Below are 21,977 nucleotides of genomic sequence, written 5' to 3'. Positions count from 1 at the left end.
GCTTTCTTCTACTTCTACCTTTCAATTCCTTATTGTTACATTCATCTTCCTCTATTCTTTTGTTGTAACTTCCTTTAGGTTGTTCTTGTATTTTGTTGTAGATCTACTTTTGTTTCTTTTACTTTCTTTCAATTCAATCAAGGTAATTCATAATAAATGTGTTTCTTTTGATTGTTGTTGTTAATTCCTTTCAATAATTGTTGTTAGATTTCGTTCTTGTTGTTGATTTACTATGCTTTCCTTTTATGCCTTCCAAGTGTTTGATGAAATGCTTGGTTGGATTCTAGAGTAGAGTTTTATGTTCTTGACTTGGAAAGGTAACTTAGGAACTCTTGAGTTACTAATGTCCAAGTAATTGATGATTGGGATCCATTGACTCTAGTTCTCACTAATTGAATTAGTGGAGAGTTAGGACTTATGGACTAGGATTGATATAGCTCATTTGACTTTCCTTTACTACTAGTTAGAGGATGATTTAATGAGATTAATCCTTGCCAATTCTCATATTGTGGTTAGTGATTAGGATAGAGATCCTTGACCACCAACCCTTGCCAAGATCTTTTTAGCCATTAGTTTACTTTTTAGCATTTAACTTCCATGTTTCTTATCAAAACCCCAAAAATAACTCACAGCCAATAACAAAACACTTCATTACAATTCCTAGGGAGAACGACCCATGGTTCAATACTTCGGTTTATAAATTTAGGGGTTTGTACGAGTGACAAACAACTTTTTGTATGAAAGGATTATTGTTTGGTTTAGGAACTATACTTTACAACGAGAATTCATTAGTGAAATTCTAAACCATCAAAAATCCAATCATCATTGAGTCCTAATTCTGTGATAACCTCTATCATTAGGAGTCTATTTTAGAGTCATTTAAATTTTTGTTTTCTATTACTATTAGTCTTATCTTATATTTATTTTTGAGTCTTGTTCTTAATTCACGATTAATGAAATTTAAGGTTGATGTCTTAAAGCTATGAATGTCCTATGAATCCATCACCTCTCTTAAATGAAAAATGCTTTAATCATAAAAGGACAAGAAGTACAGGATTTTGAATTCATCTCTGAAACTAGTTGAATTAGTTTGATGTGGTGACAATACTTTTTATTTTCTGAATGAATGCTTGAACAGTGCATATGTCTTTTGAATTTTTTGATTAAAGAATGTTAAACTTGTTGGCTCTTGAAACAATGATGGAAAAGGAGAAATGTTATTGAGAATCTAAAAAATCATCAGATTGATTCTTGAAGCAAGAAAAAGCAGTGAATTCAAAAAAAAAGCAAGCAGAAAAAGCCAATAGCCCTTTTAAACAAAAAGGCAAGGGTAAAAATAAAAAGTGATCCAAGGCAAAAAGAGCATGCTTAAGAACCCTGGACACCTCTAATTGGGGACTCTAGCAAAGCTGAGTCACAATCTGAAAAGGTTTACCCAGTTATGTGTCTGTGGCATGTATGTATCCGGTGGTAATACTGGAAGACAGAGTGCTTTGGGCCACAGCCAAGACTCATAAAGTAGATGTGTTCAAGAATCATCATACTTAACTAGGAGAATCAATAACACTATCTGAATTCTGAGTTCCTATAGATGCTAATCATTCTAAACTGCAAAGGATAAAGTGAGATGCCAAAACTGTTCAAAGGCAAAAAGTTACTAGTCCCGCTCATCTAATTAGAGCTAAGTTTCATTGATATTTTGGAGTCTATAGTATGTTCTCTTCTTTTTATCCTATTTGATTTTCAGTTGCTTGGGGACAAGCAACAATTTAAGTTTGGTGTTGTGATGAGCGGATAATTTATACGCTTTTTGGCATTGTTTTCAGTATGTTTTTAGTAGATTTTAGTTAGTTTTTAGTATGTTTTTATTAGTTTTTATTTAAAATTCACTTTTCTGGGCTTTACTATGAGTTTGTGTGTTTCTCTGTGATTTCAGGTAATTTCTGGCTGAAATTGAGGGACCTGAGCAAAAATCTGATTCAGAGGCTGAAAAAGGACTGCAGATGCTGTTAGATTCTGACCTCCCTGCACTCGAAGTAAATTTTCTGGAGCTACGGAAGCCCAATTGGCGCGCTCTCAATTGCGTTGGATAGTAGACATCCTGGGCTTTCCAGAAATGTATAATAGTTTATACTTTGCCCGAGATTTGATGGCCCAAACTGGCGTTGCAAATCAGCTTCAGAATTCCCGGCGTTTAACGCCGGAACTGGCACAAAAATTGGAGTTAAACGCCCAAACTGGCACAAAAGCTGGCGTTTAACTCCAGGAAAAGTCTCTACACATGAAAGCTTCAATGCTCAGCCCAAGCACACACCAAGTGGACCCCGGAAGTGGATTTTTACGTCATTTACTCATTTCTGTATATCCTAGGTTACTAGTTCACTATAAATAGGATCTTTTGACATTGTATCTTTACCTCATGACACATTACACATTTCATATTGTATCTTCTACGGCATGAGTCTCTAAACCCCATGGTTGGGGGTGAGGAGCTCTACTGTGTCTTGATGGATTAATGCAATTACTACTGTTTCTCATTCAATCACGCTTGCTTCTATTCTAAGATACCACTTGTTCTTCAACCTGATGAATGTGATGATCCGTGAAACTCATCATCATTCTCACCTATGAACATGTGCCTGACAACCACCTCCGTTCTACCTTCGATTGAGTGTGTATCTCTTGGATTCCTTAAGCAGAATCTTCGTGGTATAAGCTAGAACCCATTGGCGGCCATTCTTGAGAATCCGGAAGGTCTAAACCTTGTCTGTGGTATTCTGAGTAGGATTCAGGGATTGAATGACTGTGACGAGCTTCAAACTCACGATTGTGGGACGTTAGTGACAGACGCAAAAGGATCAATGGATCCTATTCCAACATGATCGAGAACCGACAGATGATTAGCCGTGCTATGACAGAGCGCGTTGAACATTTTCACTGAGAGGACGGGAGGTAGCCATTGACAATAGTGAAACCCAACATACAGCTTGCCATGGAAGGAGCCTTGCGTGCATGAAGAAGAAGACAGTAGGAAAGCAGAGATTCAGAAGATGGAGCGTCTCTAAAACCTCAACATGTTTTCCATTACTGCAAAACAAGTATTTATTTCATGTTCTTTTACTTTTTACAACCAAATCTGAGAATTATTGATATCCTGACTAAGAGTTACAAGATAACCATAGCTTGCTTCAAGCCGACAATCTCCGTGGGATCGACCCTTACTCACGTAAGGTATTACTTCGACGACCCAGTGCACTTGCTGGTTAGTTGTGCGGAATTGCAAAAGTGTGATTGTGATTTCGTGCACCAGGCAGCATGTAGAGGAAAAATATTATGACTTAGTCAATTTGTTGACTCAACAAATGACCACAATTCTAAATCCTATGATGGCTAATCACGAATCGAAATTTGAACGTCTTGCTAGACAAGTCGAACGTATTGCTCGAATCGTAGATTATGAGGAAGGTGAAAGGCATAATGCTAGGGAAAATAATGAAGGATTCAAAAATATGTTTCAAAATGAAAACAATGTTTTAAATAGAGAAAATCCTCATGTAGTTTCCTGTGGTCAAGATGCTAATGAATTTCTAGCCAGATTATGTGCTAACCATGGTGGTGAACGTTATCAAGTCACCAGAATTGTGGAAGAAGTGCTCAATCGAGTTTGTTTAAATGTCGGTTTTATGAATCAATCTCATTTTGTGTCTGCTTTCCCTCAAGTTGTTCAAATGGCTGAAGTTCTAAGAGGGGTGAAAAATTCAAAGATAATCACAAAATTTGCTGGAAAAATTAGAGACTCAACTACTAAACATGTTGCTCGATATTTGGTCGAAATTGGAAACCTAGCCAATAATGAGAATCTAAAAATGATTTTTTTCCTTCTTCGTTAACGAAGATTGCATTTACTTGGTTTTTGAATCTCAGACCAAATTCGATAACGACATGGAATCAGTTGAAAATTACTTTTCACGCTCAATTTTATCGAGGGGAATTGAATGTGGTAGTTACTGATCTAGTTGCTTTGAAACGTGAAGATGGTGAAACCATTGACGATTACATGATACATTTCAAAAATTCTAGAAGTAGGTGCTATGTGTCATTACTTGAGAGTGAAGTTGTGAAAATAACAGTTATGGGGTTAGGATTTTATATGCGTCAAAAGTTGCTTAATGTGCATATTCCTGACTTAGCCCATTTAGATGAAAAGGTTCGTCAGGTCAAACTCATGAAAAAAGAAAAGGATAAACATAGGAATGAGCAGAAATCAAAGAGTAAACCTTTTACCCGAAAAGAGAAATTCACTTATTTGACTATGGAGTCTTCAAAAGAGGAACTCGATTTCGAGGCAGAGATTGATATGGCCGAACTTAAAAAAGATCCTCTATATGTTTGTTCTTTACTTAAAAAGCTTCCTAGTAATGAAAAGTCGAATGATTCAAAACTGAAAAATGGAAAGAAATATAGTTTTGATATTTCAAAATCTGATCAAATTTTTGACGTGTTGCTTAAAGATAAACAGTTAATTCTGTCTGAGGGTAGAACCTTACTTGTGGTGAAAGATTTGAAAGGGAAACCTTATTATAAATTTCACCAAGCAACTAAACATTCGACTAACAGTTATGTTCGTTTCAGGGACTTAATTCAGGAAGCTATAATGGAAGGACGTCTAAAGTTAGATGATGGTAAGAAGGAAATGAAGGTCGATGTTGATCCTTTTGATGCTTATGCTAGATTCGTTGAACTATATTTTGGAGTGAATATGGTTGGTATATCTTACGAATTTGATGTGGCTCTTGATGATTTTGAGTCACCAGTTCAATCTGTGTATCCTTGAGCTGGGGATGGCCTGCTAGACTTTTTAGTACAGCAAAAGATTAAGGACCATGATGTGTCCTTATGTCCTTAGAGTTAAAGGATACCAAAGAGGTAGGGGTAGAAGAAATATTAATCAAAATAAAAAGCCTCAAGCAGATGTAAGCAAGGGGGCAACACCTTCCGCTCATTCTCGAATTGTCTTTCCTTCTGATGGAGAGACGTGCCCGAAGGGAATTCCATCTCCTGTAAAGATGGAGAAAGGCAAAGCAATAGATCATTCCTTGGGGGTCGAGAAAGGCAAGGAAGTTGATGTCGATGAAGAGTACTTCGAAAAAGGGGATGATAATATGGTTGGAACAATTTTGATTATTCCAACTGATTATCTGGGGTAATATGAAGGCGACCCAGAGGAAGACTATGATATGGAAGCCAAAGAAGCTTTTTCCTTCATTCAATATGAGGATGAACCGTGTTATTTTCTAAGGCCTATTGAAAGGCAGAAATCCCATCTTTGCCCACTCCATATCACTACTACTTTGAGTGGGATCAAAGTAAATAAAGTTCTAATTGATGGGGGAGCAGCAATAAGTCTCCTGCCTGAAAGAATGCTGATGAAGGTGGGGAAACATCCTGATTATCTGGTCCCCATTAACATTGCTGTGACAGACTTCAGTGGTTCTTCAACGCCAGCAAAAGGTCTTGTCACTTTGGGAGTGAAGGTTGGCTCATCTAAATGAAACACTATGTTCGTGGTAGTGCCATCAAAAGCAAGTTAACATGCTTTATTGGTGCATGATTGGATCCATGGTGGGAGCTGTACCTTCTACTGTACATCAAAGTGTACTTCTTTGGACGGAGGATGGCAAGCCTGAAGTTATTAAGGCAAATTCGAATCTTTATGTCGAACAACTGCATGTTGATTTCAGGATGTATAATCCTAAGCTGAAGCCTTTGAATGTTGACAAGACACTGAACTCTTACAATTGCGAAGGCTGTTATCTGTCTTCGAAAGGTTTGACGGTAAAGCTGCGCTATCCACAGTTGGATGTGAGCCCGATTGGCTGGGCATGTCTCTCTTAGAGTTTGTTGATGGATTTCTCTCTGGACCAGGTTGAGGATATTTCAAATTACCTGGTAACTTTAAATAATTATTTAAATAATTCTCTTTCTGTAGGAAATAAAGGTGGTTCTTTTGATGAAGTAGAATCATGTAGGAATATAAGTTCTTTTTCTAGTTGTAACAACTTGGTACCTTCGATCGAGTTTAGTCATGGTGTTAGTTCTTCTTCTTTATGTAATACAAGTGTTGTTTCGAGTCAAACTACTGATTTGATAGCGAAATTTCATTATATTGAAAATAATGCTATGGATAATTCAGCAAAAGATCAAATATGTTCTATTTATAATGAATATGTGGATTTATCTTTTGATTGCATCTATGATTTAGAACCTTTGGGTTTCGAAAAGCATTCAGTAAAAGATGATGATCATTTTAAAGGATTCGAATCTCAAGATCCCTTAGAAGAAATTAATTTAGGGTCTCTTGATGATGTTCGAGTCACTTATATTTGTAAAGGTCTTGTTGATCCTTTTCGAACTGAACTTTTCCATCTTTTACATGAATTTAAAGATTATTTTTCTTGGGATTATCATGAGATGCCTGGTCTCGATCGTTCTCTTGTAGAGCATCGATTAGCATTGAAACCAAATGCTCGACCTATGAAGCAAAACCCCCGTCGTTTTGCTCCAGAAATCAATCAAAAGATTAAAGAAGAAATAGAACGTTTGATTAAAGCAAAGTTTATTCAAACCACACATTATGTCAAATGGATTTCGAATATTGTGCCTGTTATGAAGAAAAATGAAAAACTAAGGGTATGCATCGATTTCAGATGTAAAACCCGGTTAATTAACGGCTAATTAACCCATAAATGAGAATTTATTCTAGAAAGTCCAAAATTTGATTTTTATGGCTAAATGTGATAGAGGAGATTGAGACGAGAATTTTGGTACCAATTTTATAGAATTCGGACCAAGATTGGACCGAACGGGCCAAACTGGGCCAACCGGACCCAAAGTGGGCCCTTGGCCCAACATAACTAAACCAAAACCCTAGTTTTCAGCACTCTCTCTCCTCACACAACACACACACACGCTGAAAAAGAGAAGAATGGGGGAAGAACACTCTCTCAAACTTCTATCTCCCACTTGATCTTCAAACCACCATAACTTTTGATCTAGAGCTCCGATTGCCGCTCCATTTGTGGCCACGCGTTCACCGCGGAGAGCTCTACAAAACCCATACAATTAATCTTGAGGTAAGCCACGTTTTGCTCTTCGAAATTCCGGCCTTGTTTTCGAGTTTTATGAGCAAAAATGTTGAGATTTTAGGCTCTTTGATGTCATAGGACCCAACTCTCTTGAAGGAGAAGGTTAATCTTGTCTCCTTGGACCTTGGGTGTGGTAAGATTCTCAATCCTAGTGTAATTTGTTGTTCTATGATGTTTGGGTATTGAGATGTTGTGTATGGGTATGATGATTGTGGCTTAGGTTGTGTATGTGTGAATATTGGAGCTTGATTGGTGATTTTGGAAAGCTTAAGAAGGGATTTGGTGGTAAAAAATCTGTTTTTGGAGGTTTTAAGGACTTGAGAGCTTGTGAATAAGTGATTTGGAAGTGCTCCGGTTGAGCTTGAGAAATCGGCTAAGGTATGGTTTTGGTTTCCCGTATCTAATATGTAATGTGGTAGGAAATACTTAGGCTAGAGGCCCTAAGATAGGCATTGAATTGTTGATGTTGTTGAATGGTTGATATATATAATGTGGTCATATATGTGATGATGATTAATGATGCCTTGATGGTATGATGTATGAGAAATATGCATGTTGTGATATATGCTTGATGATTGGTTATGGTTGAATTGTGGGTTGAACCATGTTAATGGTGAGTATGATATTAATTGTGTACAATGATGATTTATTGGAATTGGTGTTGTTGAGAATTGGCATGAGGAAGAGTATATGATATGTCAATATGTTTGAGTTTGAGCCACTTGGGTGAAGTGGGTTAAAATGATGAGATAGTGATTTTGTAAATTGTGGTAAAGTCTCAATGTGTGAGTTGAGGAGACTTGATGTTGAATTTGATATATTTTAATTGATTTCAAAGAAAAGGGATAAAAATTGGCATGTTTAGATTGATTTTGAAAAGAGTTGAAAATGGCTTGTTTTGCAAATGGCACTTTGTGGTTTTGTATGAAAAATATAGTTTTTGGGCATACTTTGATGGGATATAACTTGGACTACAGATCTCTGTTTGGTTCCAAATCTGTTTAGAAATGAAATTGGATCCGGGATGTCCATGCCATTCGAAGAACGGGTGAAAAACGATTTAAAATGAGAAAGTTATATCCGTTGGAAGATTGGGGTTTAAATTTGTGAATTCTGCAGCTTTTAACTTAGAAAAATTTTTAGCAGAATGACCCTTGCGCGTGGGCGCACTTGGCGCGTACGCGCCGTTCTTCCAGAAAGCGCCATCCGCGCATGCGCGTGATGTGCGCGGGCGCACCGATTGTGCTGCACCCAATGCCCAGCCATTTTCCAGAGAGTTGTGCCAGAACTGTGCCAGCTTTGTGCCTGGGGCACGAGAGCACCCACGCGTACGCGTGGTTGACGCGTGCGTGTCGCTTGGCTGTTTTTCAATCCACGCGTTAGCGTGCATGACGCTTACGTGTCGATGAGTTTTCGAGGCCATCCACGCGTGCGCGTGGAGTGCGCGTATGCGTGGCCCTATTTTCATCCCAAAGTTGATTTTTGAGTTTTCAAAGCCAAATCTCATACTTCTAAGTCTCCGATCTCACCACTTATGTATTAAATCATTATGATATGTTTAGCTATGAGAAGAAGGGCTAGTGAATGTGGTAACTTACGAGTGAAGCAAGGGAAAAATGAATGATCAATGAGGATCAAAGATGATTATGTGAGATGCGGAGGATGGTGGTGGAAGTGCTTGTTATGCCATGGGCCGAAAGGCTGTAATTGTTAATGAAACGGCTGGTTATGGATTTAACCGTGAGTCGGGTGGCTGGTTATGGATTTAACCATGAGCCGGATGGCTGGATTATTGCCATGTTACGGCGGAGCCATGATTATGGCTAGTATAAATGCATATATATGCTGTTGAATGAATTGTGAATGTTGCACTTCCATTATCGGAGATGAGAGTTTCCCTGGGAGAAAGCAGTGGCTAGCCACCACATGCTCCAGGTTGAGACTTGAAGCTCTTTTGACCCTATGTCGTCAAGGTGGCCGGGCACTGTGAAAGCCCCGGATGAGCTCACCCCCATAAATATTCACCAGTGAGGGTGATGGATATGGATCATGATTATGATCAAGTTTATATTGAGTATGACTCAAGTTGGGGAGACACGACAGAGGGACAGTCCAATGGTTAACTGCCAAGACTTGTCGGGTTGGCTCTATAACCGACAGATGATATCATCAGCCACTAGGGACAGGCATTCATCATATGCATACTATATGAATTGTTTGAGATTGCCTATTTGACTGTATATTACTTGCTAATTGTCTAAATGCCTTAACTGTTCCTATTTGTATATTCTTTGTTTGATATAACTGTGTTTGCTACATTATACTCCTGCTGGTGGTTGGTAGGTTTGAAGGAATTGGAAAGGGAAGCATTAATTAGACTGAAGAATCTTTAGTCAGATGCCCTTATATGGTTTAGCTTGTTTATAAGCTTTGAATTATCTGGAGGAAGTTCTTGGATTGCCTTCGGCTTTTCTCTATTATTATGTATTATATATGTGGAAGCTGTTACCATGCTGGGGACCTCTGGTTCTCACCCATGCGGATTTTGTGGTTTTCAGATGCAGGACGTGAGGTTTCCCGCTGAGGCATGCTGGAGACTTCTAGATTTGCAAAGATCCTTTGTTCTCGGGACTATGTTTTGGTTTATATATTTTGCTTAGATACTTTTATCTCCATTAAATAATACAAACTGTGATGACTCCTCTTATAGGAGATTTTGGAGAATAGTTTTCTGTATTTGTGTCCCTTTGGGTTTCCTTTGGGGTTGTCCTTATTTTATCATATGTATATATTGCTATGCTCAAACCGGTTATCTTCGCAGCCGGATTTTGAGTCTTGATATTCCTGTTTTTGACACTCCTTTGTACATATATAATCTCGCGTTGGTTATCCTTGTTCGTTACGTTATCGATCAGAGTGTTGCGCTTTTGAGTTGCGATTTTTTTGTTTACCCCTCTTTCTATAAAGGCTCCTAGTTATAATCAATCATTCATACTACTATACGTACTAAATTTTTATTTTAGAGGTCGTAATACCTTGCCATCTCTGAATTATGACTTAAGCATAATTCTCTGTATGGTAGGGTGTTACATCAGAGATTTGAATAATGTTACTCCAAAGGATGAATATTTTATGCCAATTGCAGATATGTTGATTGATTATGCAGCAGGAAACAAAATTTTAAGTTTTATGGACGGTTATTCAGGATATAACCAAATCTTCATTGCGAAAGATGATGTGTCTAAAACTGCTTTTCGTTGTCCTAGGGCATTAGGCACTTATGAATGGGTGGTTATGCCTTTCGGTTTGAAAAATGCTGGTGCAACTTACCAGCGGGCGATGAATGCCATATTTCATGAATATATTGGAAAATTTATGGAAGTGTATATCGATGATGTGATGGTCAAATCGATTTCGATGAATCAGCATATTGATCACTTAAGGAAGGCATTTGTTACTATGAGGAAGAAAGGGTTAAAAATGAATCCTTTGAAATGTGTCTTTGGTGTATCGTCTTGGAATTTCCTAGGTTTTGTTGTTCATAAAAAAGGGAATTGCAATTGATAAAAACAAAGCCGAAGCAATATTAGCATTGTCTGCATCGAAATCAAAAAAATAAGTGCAATCCTTCCTAGGAAAGGTGAATTACCTCAGAAGGTTCATTTCAAATCTTTTAGACCGAACTCGAGTGTTTGCACCTTTAGTGAAACTAAAGAATGACTCACAGTTCGAATGGACAAATGAGCACCAATTGGCGTTCGATTCGATAAAGGCTTATTTATCTAAAGCTCCGATTATGGTGAATGTTCGCCCACATGAGCCCTTAAAATTATACATCACAGCATCTACAAATACAATTGGGTGTATGTTAGCCCAAGATGACGAGGATGGGCATGAACGGGCTGTTTATTATCTTAGTCAAGTTTTAACTGATATCGAAACAATGTATTCCCTGATAGAAAAATTGTGTATATCTCTATACTATGCCTATATAAAATTGAAATGTTACATGGTGGCTAAATCGGTGAAGGTTATAGCACAAACTGATCTCATCAAATATATGTTGAGTTTTCCAATGTTACGAGGGCGTTTAGGAAAATGGATGTTGGATGTGATAGAATTTGATTTACAGTATGTCCCGGCCAAAGCTGTAAAAGGTCAGGTCATTGCAGATTTTCTCGTTGACAATTTGAATCATCTGAATGACCAGGGCGCAAATGTAATCGACATTGAAGTTGATTATTGGAAGTTATATTTTGATGGATCGAAGCATAAAGATGGTGCAGGGGTTGGAATTCTTATTATCTCACTAGAGGGGATTCCATCAGAATTCTTATTTGAGTTAAAATATCCTTGCTCGAATAATGTGGCAGAGCATGAAGCTTTAATTTTGGGTCTTGAAATATTAATTAGTATAGGGGCTTTAGAATTCCAAATACTAGGGGATTCACAGTTAGTTTTAAAGCAGTTATCGAAGGAGTTTAGATGCAATAATGAGAAGTTGCAAAAATATTTAACAACGGCTTGGGAGTTGTTAACCTCCTTTCGAAAAGTTTCTCTGGTTCACATCCTGAGGATTCAAAATGAAATTGCTAATGAGTTAGCCCAAATTGCTTTGAGATATAGAATCGGTCCAGAAACTCTTAAAAAGTTGGCTAGTGTCCATCAAATTTTAGTGCTTGCGATGAAAGAGAGGCTTTGTGTATAGATGAATAGGAAGATAATGATTGGAGAAAGCCTATTGCTGAGTATTTGAAGAATCCTAGCACCCCAGTTAAAAGAAAAATAAAATTGTAGGTGATGAATTTTGTCATAATGGCTGATGAGTTGTATAAAAAAGGAATCGATGGAAGTTTGTCGAGATGTTTAGGCCAAGATGATAAAAATATTGCTTTGGGTGAAGTTCATAAAGGAATATGTGGGGCCTACCAAGCTGGAAAGAAGATGAAATGGGTGTTATATCGCAACCACGTGTATTGGCCATCCATGATAAAAGATTGTATCGATTATGCAAAGGCATGTCAGGAATGTCAGAAACATGGTTCGATACAGCAGATTCTAGCATCTGAGTTGCATTCGATAATAAAGCCATGGTCATTTAGATGTTGGGCTTTAGATTTGATTGGGTTGATTCACCCCCTTCATTGAAATAACATAAATTTATCTTGGTAGCAATCGATTACTTCACTAAGTGGGTTGAAGTAGTTCCTCTAATAGAAGTTGGTCAAAATAAAATAATAGATTTCATTGAGAAACATATAATTCATCGATTTGGAATTCCTCAAACATTGAACACTGATCAAGGGACTATGTTTACTGGTCAACGAATTAAACATTTTGCAGCCTCAAGGAATATCAATATGGTTACTTCAACTCCCTATTATGCACAGGCTAATGGGCAAGTGGAAGCAGAAATTCTGATAAGTTTAATAAAAAAAAATCGGGAATAGACCTCGAACGTGGCATGAAACTTTAAGCCAAGTATTATGGGCTTATCGAAATTTGCCAAGGGATTCAACAGGTACTTCACCTTATAAGTTGGTTTATGGCCATGATGTTGTATTGCCACTAGAAATTAATTTGAATACTTTAAGGGTGTCAAAAAAAATGATTTGCCAGTCGATGATTACTGAAATGCAATGTTTGATGAGTTGAATTAGACTCAGAGCGGATACTGGCACTTGAGAATATGATTCGACAAAAAGAAAGTGTCGCTCGAAGTTATTATCGTCGAATAAGAGAAAAGTGTTTCAGTATAAGTGAGTTGGTTTTAAAAGTTATTTTGCCAATGAAAAAAAATCAAGATTTCTTGGCAAATGGTCCCATACTTGGGAAGGTTCTTTCCAAGTGATAAGATTGTATGCAGGAAATGCATATCGGATCAAAGATATCAAATCGGGAAATGTAATTAACTTAATTAATGGAAAATACTTAAAGCAATATTATTGTTTGCTAAATTAAAAGGCAAGGTACAGAAGTCAGAAAGAAAGTGAAATTATCACAAATATTGAAATCTAAGAAGAAGTATGAGGTGCCAGGAGTTTTGCCAAGTCTAAGCGTAGCTTTACCCTTTCATGATCCAGAGTTGAAAGTGCCTCAGTGTGCCTAAATTTTTCATATTGGACCTTGTCAAGTTGCTTCCCACATTCTTCTTGTTTGGTCTCAATAGAAACAATATCTTGAATGAGTTGCTGTTATTCTTGCTGGGCAGTGGCCAGAGGTGTGGCTATATCAGCTCTTCTCGTGCGAATTTTTGCAAGTTTTTCATTAATTTGGGCCAATTCTGTTTCAAGTTTTATCTCTTCTCTATCATAATGAGCCTGAACAGAAATAGCCTGAGAAATTTTCAAATCGAATTCTTTACGAGAAGCTTTGATTGGTTGCAGAGCTGCAGTATAGCCTTCTGCCTCAGTTCTGATCTTAGCTTTCTCATTTTCGATTTCTTAGAGTTTGTTCTGGGTAGCTACGCTGTTGTTGGTAATTTGTTTGAATTGGTGGAATATGGCAAAATATGGAGTTGGAGCCGAAAATTCAAAGGCAGAATTCAGAAGATCAGATAAAAGCTGGTTAAGAATTGCATCATTGATCCATGCAGCAAGTGGATGGTCCAAGAGTTTAAGAAGTGATTGAAGTTGTTCTTGAGCATCAACATTCAGCTCGAATGAAGGACCAGGAAGTATAGGAGCAGGAATAGGCACTTCGTCTTCTTGGATAGCTTGATTTAAGATGGAGACCAGGTTAGCCAAAGTGGCACTTGTAGGTTTAGAAGAAACACCTAAACTTCCATATCCTTGACCAGGAGGATTTTGAAATTCAACTTGTTGAAGAGGACTAGAGGTTCTTTGAGGAGAAGAAAGAGTCTCCAGAACTCTTGATGCAGAATCCGAGTCAGGGCCAGTGGTCTCAACAACTCGAGATGGAGAGTCAGAATCAGGGGCCACTTGATATTCGGATGAAGGTGCAGCCTGGATGACTGGAGAAGTATGTCCAGTGCTCAGAGTTCGCTGTTGGTGAGTGTTGGAATTGCTCTGTTGTTAGATCAACCACTTGTGTCCCAATGGGAGGTGGAAAAGCAATTTGTAGTGGCTGAACGGACTCTGTAGCTTGGATTGAATCATGAGATGTAGTCCGTCCCTGGTCATGTTGTTGTTGTTGATAGGTTGATTAAGTGCCGGGGGTGAGGTGATTGATTGAGCAGCAGTAGTAGGCTGATGCACAAGGTACACAGTCATAAATCAAGATTTATCCTAACTTAATTGAAATGTATGTAGAAATGACATGATACTAGAATGAGTCTTGGCCTTCGAATTAATTGAAGACCTGAATCCGAATAAGCTGTATCCTCTAATTGTGAGGAAGTAGTAAGGATGTAATGAATAGATTTCCCACTTCCATCAGAGCTCTCACTCGACGGTTGCAATTGTAACTGATGAAAAGATCGAGATCAAGAGATGTTAAGTAAAGGTGATTTTCAAAATATTTCAATTTAAGGTGCATGAGTATAGGTAGAAAAGTTACCCATCTGGAAGTCTTTGTAGGAGTCCTTCGACTCTTCCGTTGCGGTTGTCGTGAGGAGGCTGTAGGGTCGGCTTTTCTTTTTTGAGATTTTTTTGGAGAACCTTTAGCAGTAGAAGTCGTTCGAATAGTAGAACCCTAGATTTCCTCTAAGGTACGGTTGTACCTGGAATAGTAAGCAATCCACCATTCAAAACAAGATTTGGTGATATATGAACTGCAATCATAAACAAGGAAATTGAAACGCTCTCTTTGTTGTTGATTTTTCAAGAGGCAAAAATCAAGTTCACTTTGAGAAGTTAGAGTGATGTGGCAAAATGGCTTGTTGTTTCGAGGAAGTGGAGTTAGGATGGCTTGTGAGAAGCATAGTTGCCTGGCTATGAAATGAGGGGCATACAGGGTCACTTTGAGTTTTTCCTTTTTGTGTTGGGGCAGCCTTGTAGGAATTACTTGAACAACCAGTAAATTCGCCCAACTCCGATTAGCAAGTTCACTTTCCTCAGTGTCATTTGGAAAGAATAAACGCTCAAGCCATGCAGGTCTACAATTTCGACGCATAAAGGGAGTGAAATTGAGGTTTTCATTGTAAAAATCTCTACAGGAATGAAAAAGAGAGAAAACAGCTCAGAATCAGTCTTCATCCGATTGTGTTTCTAGGAAATTTGGCTTAAAATCGGCCAATCGAAAACCTTCGATGTGCTGTTTGTCGGTAGCACCACTCCCAGGCTTTGTCATGTATTTTTCAAAAATGGCATTAAGTCATAGTTGGAGAAGTCAAAGAGGGCCACCTGTGCTAATCAAATAATTATTTCGGAGACAATTTACAAATTGACCAAGCTCTTCAAAAACATGCCTTAGAAGAAGCTTGGCCAAATTAAGGTTATTTCCTTCATGCAACAAAGCGGCCAGAGGAAGGAAAAACTTCAACATTTGGAGACTTCGGGAACAGAAGACAATCGCATTTAGTCAATAGAACAGAAAGGCTACGTGCTTATCATATGTAACAGCAGTGCCCTCTGCGCCCATGTGATGAGCAATAAAGTCGCTATAGGAAGAAGTGGAGGCAATAGTGTATTGGTGTTTGGGTTGCATGTCAGAAGTGAAGTCTGGAGGACTTATCGGTAGCCCTATAATTGCAGTTACGTCCAAAAGAGACATACCAATTATTCCACAATGAATGAGAAAATTGTTGGTAGTCCTATTCCAGAAACAAGTTACGGCCCCAATCATCCAAGGGAGAGTTGAAGGTGAGAAATGGGAAAGTCTTAGAAGATCCTAAATCCCCAGAACCCCCCAAGCAGCGCTTTTTGTGGGAGCAAGGCGCTAATGCCAGGCTGTGAAGTCGGTCCCTTGAGGATTAATCTTTGGATTATTCTTGAAAGGTTTCTGATTAATGAAGAAAGAGATATCGAGGGCTTGATTGATCAACAAATCTTCCCCCTGAGCACTAAGAAAGAAAGGTAGTTTCTTGTTTGCCCTTTCCAGGGGTTCGATAGGCCCAAGAAAACACTGAGTATCTCCGCCTACCGTGAAAGGGATTAGGATTCTGGTATCATTGATTTGAAGTTGTGGGTCATCAATGACTTCATCATTGACTTGATTCAGCACATGAAGGGCTGGTGGAGCTGGTGGTGCCACCATGGGACCTTTACCCTTGTCTTGGGTAGCAGCATAAGATGAAGAAGTGGCCATTGCAGAGCAAAGAAGAAGGGAGTTTAAAAGATAAGGGTTGTGCAGGAAAGATTGATGCAAGAGAAGTTTAGGAAGCAAGGGTTCGAGAAAAATCGAACAAAGACGAAGTGTCGAATTTAAAGGGAATGTTACTGTAGCCGTTACTGCAGGAGGAACTCAAAGAGAAAAGAAGTAACTTTGCAAAGAAGGCGAAGTGGTAGAGAGAGAAAGTGCGAATCGTGGGAGACGTGCCAAACGGGTCAGTATTAATGGAAAGTTAAATGGTAATTATTATTGATTTAAGAGATTGAAATTTAAATTTGGATTAAGTGTTTCATCTTCTAATAATGATTTCGAAGACAAACGCATTAATCCAAGGGGGCAATTTGTTAAACAAAAAAGATTTTCGATTAAGAAGAGCTAATTCGAAATGAGAGCAGATGTCGAAAAGAAGCACGTGCAAGTATTAATTAGGAGTTATTCGACACAGACTCGATTCTGGATGCCTTATTAAATCAGACGGGCCTAGTCGAACAGGTATTTGAATGAGAAATCGAATAGTTGCTCGAATAGTAGATCGAACGGTTACGTAAGTAGAGAAGTTGAAGGCTTTTCATCATGTGAGGAATTTATGGGTAACGTTTATGGGCAAAAGAGCGGAAACGATTACCTGGGAGTGCGCATACAAGACAACACTATGTAATTAATAATCAGTTACAAAAATGGGTTATAAATATTAGAAAGTTTTAGGGAATAAAGGTTGAACTTTGCTTCAGAAATTACTTACGCACACTCACATCCCTAAAGACTTTCTGAATCTGCTTCGAGTTAATTATCTGTAGAGTTTCTTCCATGTCTTTATCTTTTCAATTTAACTTTCTGCAAACTTTATCTTTTAAGCAAGTTTAGGTTTCAAGCAATGTTTATTTTTTGAATCCAATTTATATTTTAGTATCTTTTAATTTTCATGCCAAAAGCCCTTTGACTCAGTCGAAGGCGTCTTTATTGCTTTCTTAAAATTTCAACGCAATCTTTTTTATTTCAATCAATTTCCATTTCGAATTCGTCGTTTCAATCTTCTTTTATTCTTTTACAAATTTTAATTTATTTTTCGTTTCAACATTTGTCTAATTGAAGACGCTTTGATACACTAATAAAAAATTGGTACCTGCAAAAAGGAATAAATTTCACTCCCAAATTATTAGATATTAAACCACCATCAATTTGCTAAAAATCTACAAAACAATATTATAACTATTTTGCTTTTTTTTTTTTTTAATTTATAGGCTCCTCTATTGATTGGTTGTGATACGCGAGCCCTTGATAAGACCACAAAGGAACTCCTAAGCAATTTAGAAGCTATTGCTGTAAATAAACCAAGGCAAGAGAAAAAGCTAAAAATCAACAACACCAACAACAACAACAATAATAATAATAAAAATTGCAGACAATGAATGAATGCCTTTTAAGCTATTTACTTTCTTATATACTGCAGATAAACTAGGAGTTCAAGAAAAGAAGGTGAAAAGTAATAATGGTTTGGAGGTCATTTTCTTTTAAAAATATTTAATAATAAAAAAATATTAGTGAAAAATTATTAAAATTTATTATTTTTTATTTTATTTAATACATTCTATAATAAATAAATATTAAATAAAATAAATTTGAGCTATTTTTTTGTTAGCATTATCAATTTCTTTTTTTTTTCATGTGCTTGCTATATTAGGTTTTTTGTAATGACGTCGATAACAAAAATATTTTATTTGTACAATATTTTTGTATACTAAGTTAATACATATATATCTTTTATACTATATATTAATAGAAAGTAAAATTAAATCATATAAAACGAGTTTCATATTCTATCTAATAATAGAGGAATAGTATAATTTATTTTAATGCACTCCCGCTATAAAATAGTTATATATAATTACATAATATCACATAGCAAAAATATTTATATTTTATATTAATTATGTAAATAATAATAAAAAACGAATATAACTAGATATACTATTCTTATATGCACTATTATTAGGGCAATTTACATAAATAAATTATTTACCTTTCAAATTTATGCAATTGCATTGTTTTAAATATGAAGACGCAAATATATTATTTCATATATCTATAGAAATTACTATTGCAGTTTACCGAAACACATAATCCGCTATAACTTGCAACGAATTACATGCGAATAGGGAACACAAACCGCTAGAGACTGTCGCAGTTTCTGTTTGTTGATACTTGACCATAAACTGCTACTGCCAATAGCGATTTATATGTATTGGGATACGTGCTTAGACCGCTAGAGACGGTAGCGGTTTACTTTGAGTATACATTTTTTGCAATCATATGATTTATATAGATAAAAAATGAAGTAATTTTTAAAGAAAAAATGTGTACTTTAGTGAATTTTTTACTAAAAATAAATTATTTTATCATTCATGAGTTTTAGAAAGGATGAAGATAAAAAAAGATTAGTCTTAATTTATATATTTTAGTACTCTGTGAGTACTCACTCTTTGATTTGCTATTTAGTCTCATTTCAATAATAAATACAAATAAAAAATTATTACAGGCATATTTATATTTTTTATTTTATTCATCAAAATTATGATGCTATCACTATTATGTATCCAATTAATCAACTATAAAATATAAATAGTTTTTATTTTTTAAAATCTTAAAAGATATAAATGCAAATGACCTTTTGAGTTATATGACTAAGATTTAAAGATGATTTTTTAAATACATATTAATTGGTAAAATTTTATATTCTTATGAATTATTTTTATAAGTTAAAAAAAATAAAATTACTAATATCTATCAGAATAATTATATCTCTCTATCAACATAGATTTAATAAATATATAAAAAATTTTAATTTAAAATTTAAAATTTAAAATTAATTTTATTTTAATTTTTTTAAATATTTAAATAAAATATAATTTTAACAAAAGGCTTCTACAATTACAGAAAATATATATTATTTGGTGTTGGTGTATAAATTTTAAAAGAGATGAGAAACAAAAAAATTAATCTTGGTTTATATAATTTAATACTTTGAATACTGTATTTTTTATTTGTAATTTAGTCTCACTTTTAATAATAAATACAAATACAAAATTTATTACATGCATATTTATATTTTTTAAATTATAATGTGAAATGATAAATTAAATTTTTTTATTTATGATATTATTTAAATAGTATATACCATTAATTATTTGTTTTGTAATTATTTTTTAGATAAATATTAGTTTTACTATTTGTTTTCATACTCAACGTAAACCGCTGTTGCCTCTAGCGGTTTACGCACGTGTCCCAGTACACATAAATCGCTATTGCCAGTAACGGTTTATGGCCAAACATCAACAAACAGAAATCGCGACAGCCTCTAACAATTTCTGTGTTTCCCCATTCACATGTAATCCGCTGCTGGCTATAGCGGATTATGTATGTTTCGATAAACCGCTACTGGCAGTAGCGATTTCTATAAATATATGAAACAATGTATTTGCGTCTATATTTGAAACAATGCAATTGCGTAAATTTGAGGGGCAAACAATTTATTTGTGTAAATTGCCCCTACTCTTATGATTCTTTGGATTTTATAATATAAATGAAAATAAAGAGTAAAGTATCATTTTTGTCTCCAACGTTTGGGGTAAATCCCAAAGTTGTCCCTAACATTTCAAAATTGACTCAATGTTGTTCTACTGTTAGGGATCCGTTAATAGAATTTCCGGCAAGACAAAATTGAGATGATTTTGAAACGTTAGGGACTTAAATAGGACGAAAATGTTGGGACAAAAATGATACATAGAAATAAATTTTAATTTTATCCTTCAATAATATCAATTTTTTACTATACATAGTATTCAATTATTTTTTAATCCCATCTAAGTAAATTACACTTAATCATATTACTTTCATTTTAAATAAATTAATTTTTTTATAATTTTACTCTTAAAGATTTTTAGTTATCATGAAATATTTGTAGAATGACTAGTATATAAACTGTAGAACAGAAAAAAATAATATATATACAATAAAATATAAATTATACCTTTTGTCTCTAATGTATCAAAATTCTTTAAAATTATAAAAAAATAAATTTATTTAAAATGAAAGTAATGTGATTAAGTGTAATTTATTTATATATAATTAAAAAATAATTGAATACTATGTACAGTAAAAAATTAATATTATTGAAAGATAAAATTAAATTAAAATTTATTTTTATGTATCGTTTTTATCCCTAACGTTTTTGTCCTATTTAAGTCCCAAACGTTTCAAAATCGTCTTAATTTTGTCCCGCCGTCAATTCTGTTAACGGATTCCTAACGGCAGGACAACATTGAGTCAATTTTGAAACATTAGGGACTTAAATAGGACGATTAAAATGTTGGGGACAATTTTAGGACTTACCCCAAATGTTCGGGACAAAAACGATACTTTACTCAAAAATAAAAGAAAGCTTGTGAAAATTATGAAAAAGTGAAAGAGTTGAAAGCAATTGAAAGAAAGAGAGAGCAGAGATTAATTTCTGAGATGAGTAATATTGATCTAAAATTGTTGTAGAGCGATCCTTTGTTTACACTAATAGCATGCCCTATGTAACTTTACTAGTGTCTATATTCTCTATCCCCCCCCCCCTCAAACTAAGGGTGGGATTTGGTTGCACCCTTAGTTTGTCCATGAACACAGTAAATGAGGGAGCTGATAATAGTTTCGTCAAAATATCAGCGACTTGAGCATGAGAAGGTATGTGAACAATGTTTAGCAATCCTCTTTGAACATGATCACGAACGAAATGGAGATCAACCTCGAAGTGCTTGCTTCTGCTATGCATAACTGGGTTTGCAGCAAGAAGAACAGCACCTAAATTGTCACAAAACAAAGTGGGAGCAACTGGAGAAGTAACACGAATTTCTCGTAGAAGCTTTTGAATCCAAACTAACTCAGCTGCTGTGTCTGCCAAGCAACGATACTCTGCCTCAGTAGATGAACGACTTACAGCTTTTTGCTTTCGGCTGCTCCAAAAGATTGGATTGCACCCAAGGTAAATATAGTAGCCACTTGTTGAACGTCGATCATCAAGGTCCGTGGCCCACTTGGCATCTGAAAAGGCAAGGAGATGAAGATCAGAGGATTTAGAAAATTGAATACCATAATTCATCTTACCTTTGAGAGATAACGCAAAATGCGTTTGACTGCCTTCCAATGATGAATCATGGGTGAATACATGAATTGGCTAACTTTGTTGACTGAATATGCAATTTCAAGATGAGTGAGAGTTGCATATTGAAGGCCTCCTACTATTGATCGATAGAGACTAGGATCATCAAAGGAATTTGAACCCTGCAGTGTTAGTTTTTCAGAAGAAAGCATAGGTGTGGACATTGAATGTGACTTATCCATGGATGCCTTTTTAAGAAGATCACAAATATAGGTAGTTTGTGAGATATGTAAGTCTCCTAAAGGCAAAAAATTAAATTGAATGCCTAAAAAATAATGCAGTGTCCCTAAGTCCTTTAAAGAGAATATTTGATTCAATTGAGAGATAATAGACTCTATTTCAGATTTATCATTACTTATGATGACTATGTCATCAACATAAGCAAGAAGAAAAAGAGTAGA

The 21,977-nt window shown here is 35.8% G+C and overlaps 1 protein-coding gene across 1 annotated transcript in view; it reads left to right on the top strand.

Moving 5' to 3' along the window:
- Nucleotides 1-18,643, top strand: part of LOC130981119 (alpha-galactosidase-like) — a 74,479-nt gene extending 55,836 nt beyond the window's left edge. Inside the window, exons 7-9 of the mRNA XM_057904742.1 lie at nt 17,618-17,706; nt 17,825-17,876; nt 18,533-18,643. Coding sequence (XP_057760725.1) covers nt 17,618-17,706; nt 17,825-17,876; nt 18,533-18,643 — 252 coding nt within the window. The remainder of the gene's footprint in view (nt 1-17,617; nt 17,707-17,824; nt 17,877-18,532) is intronic.
- Nucleotides 18,644-21,977: the final 3,334 nt, after the last annotated feature.

The sequence above is a fragment of the Arachis stenosperma genome, chromosome 5, assembly GCF_014773155.1.
Source record: "Arachis stenosperma cultivar V10309 chromosome 5, arast.V10309.gnm1.PFL2, whole genome shotgun sequence".
Classification (NCBI taxonomy): Eukaryota; Viridiplantae; Streptophyta; class Magnoliopsida; order Fabales; family Fabaceae; genus Arachis; species Arachis stenosperma.
Note: the sequence above shows the minus strand (reverse complement) of the source record. Positions and strands in the feature narration are given on the sequence as shown.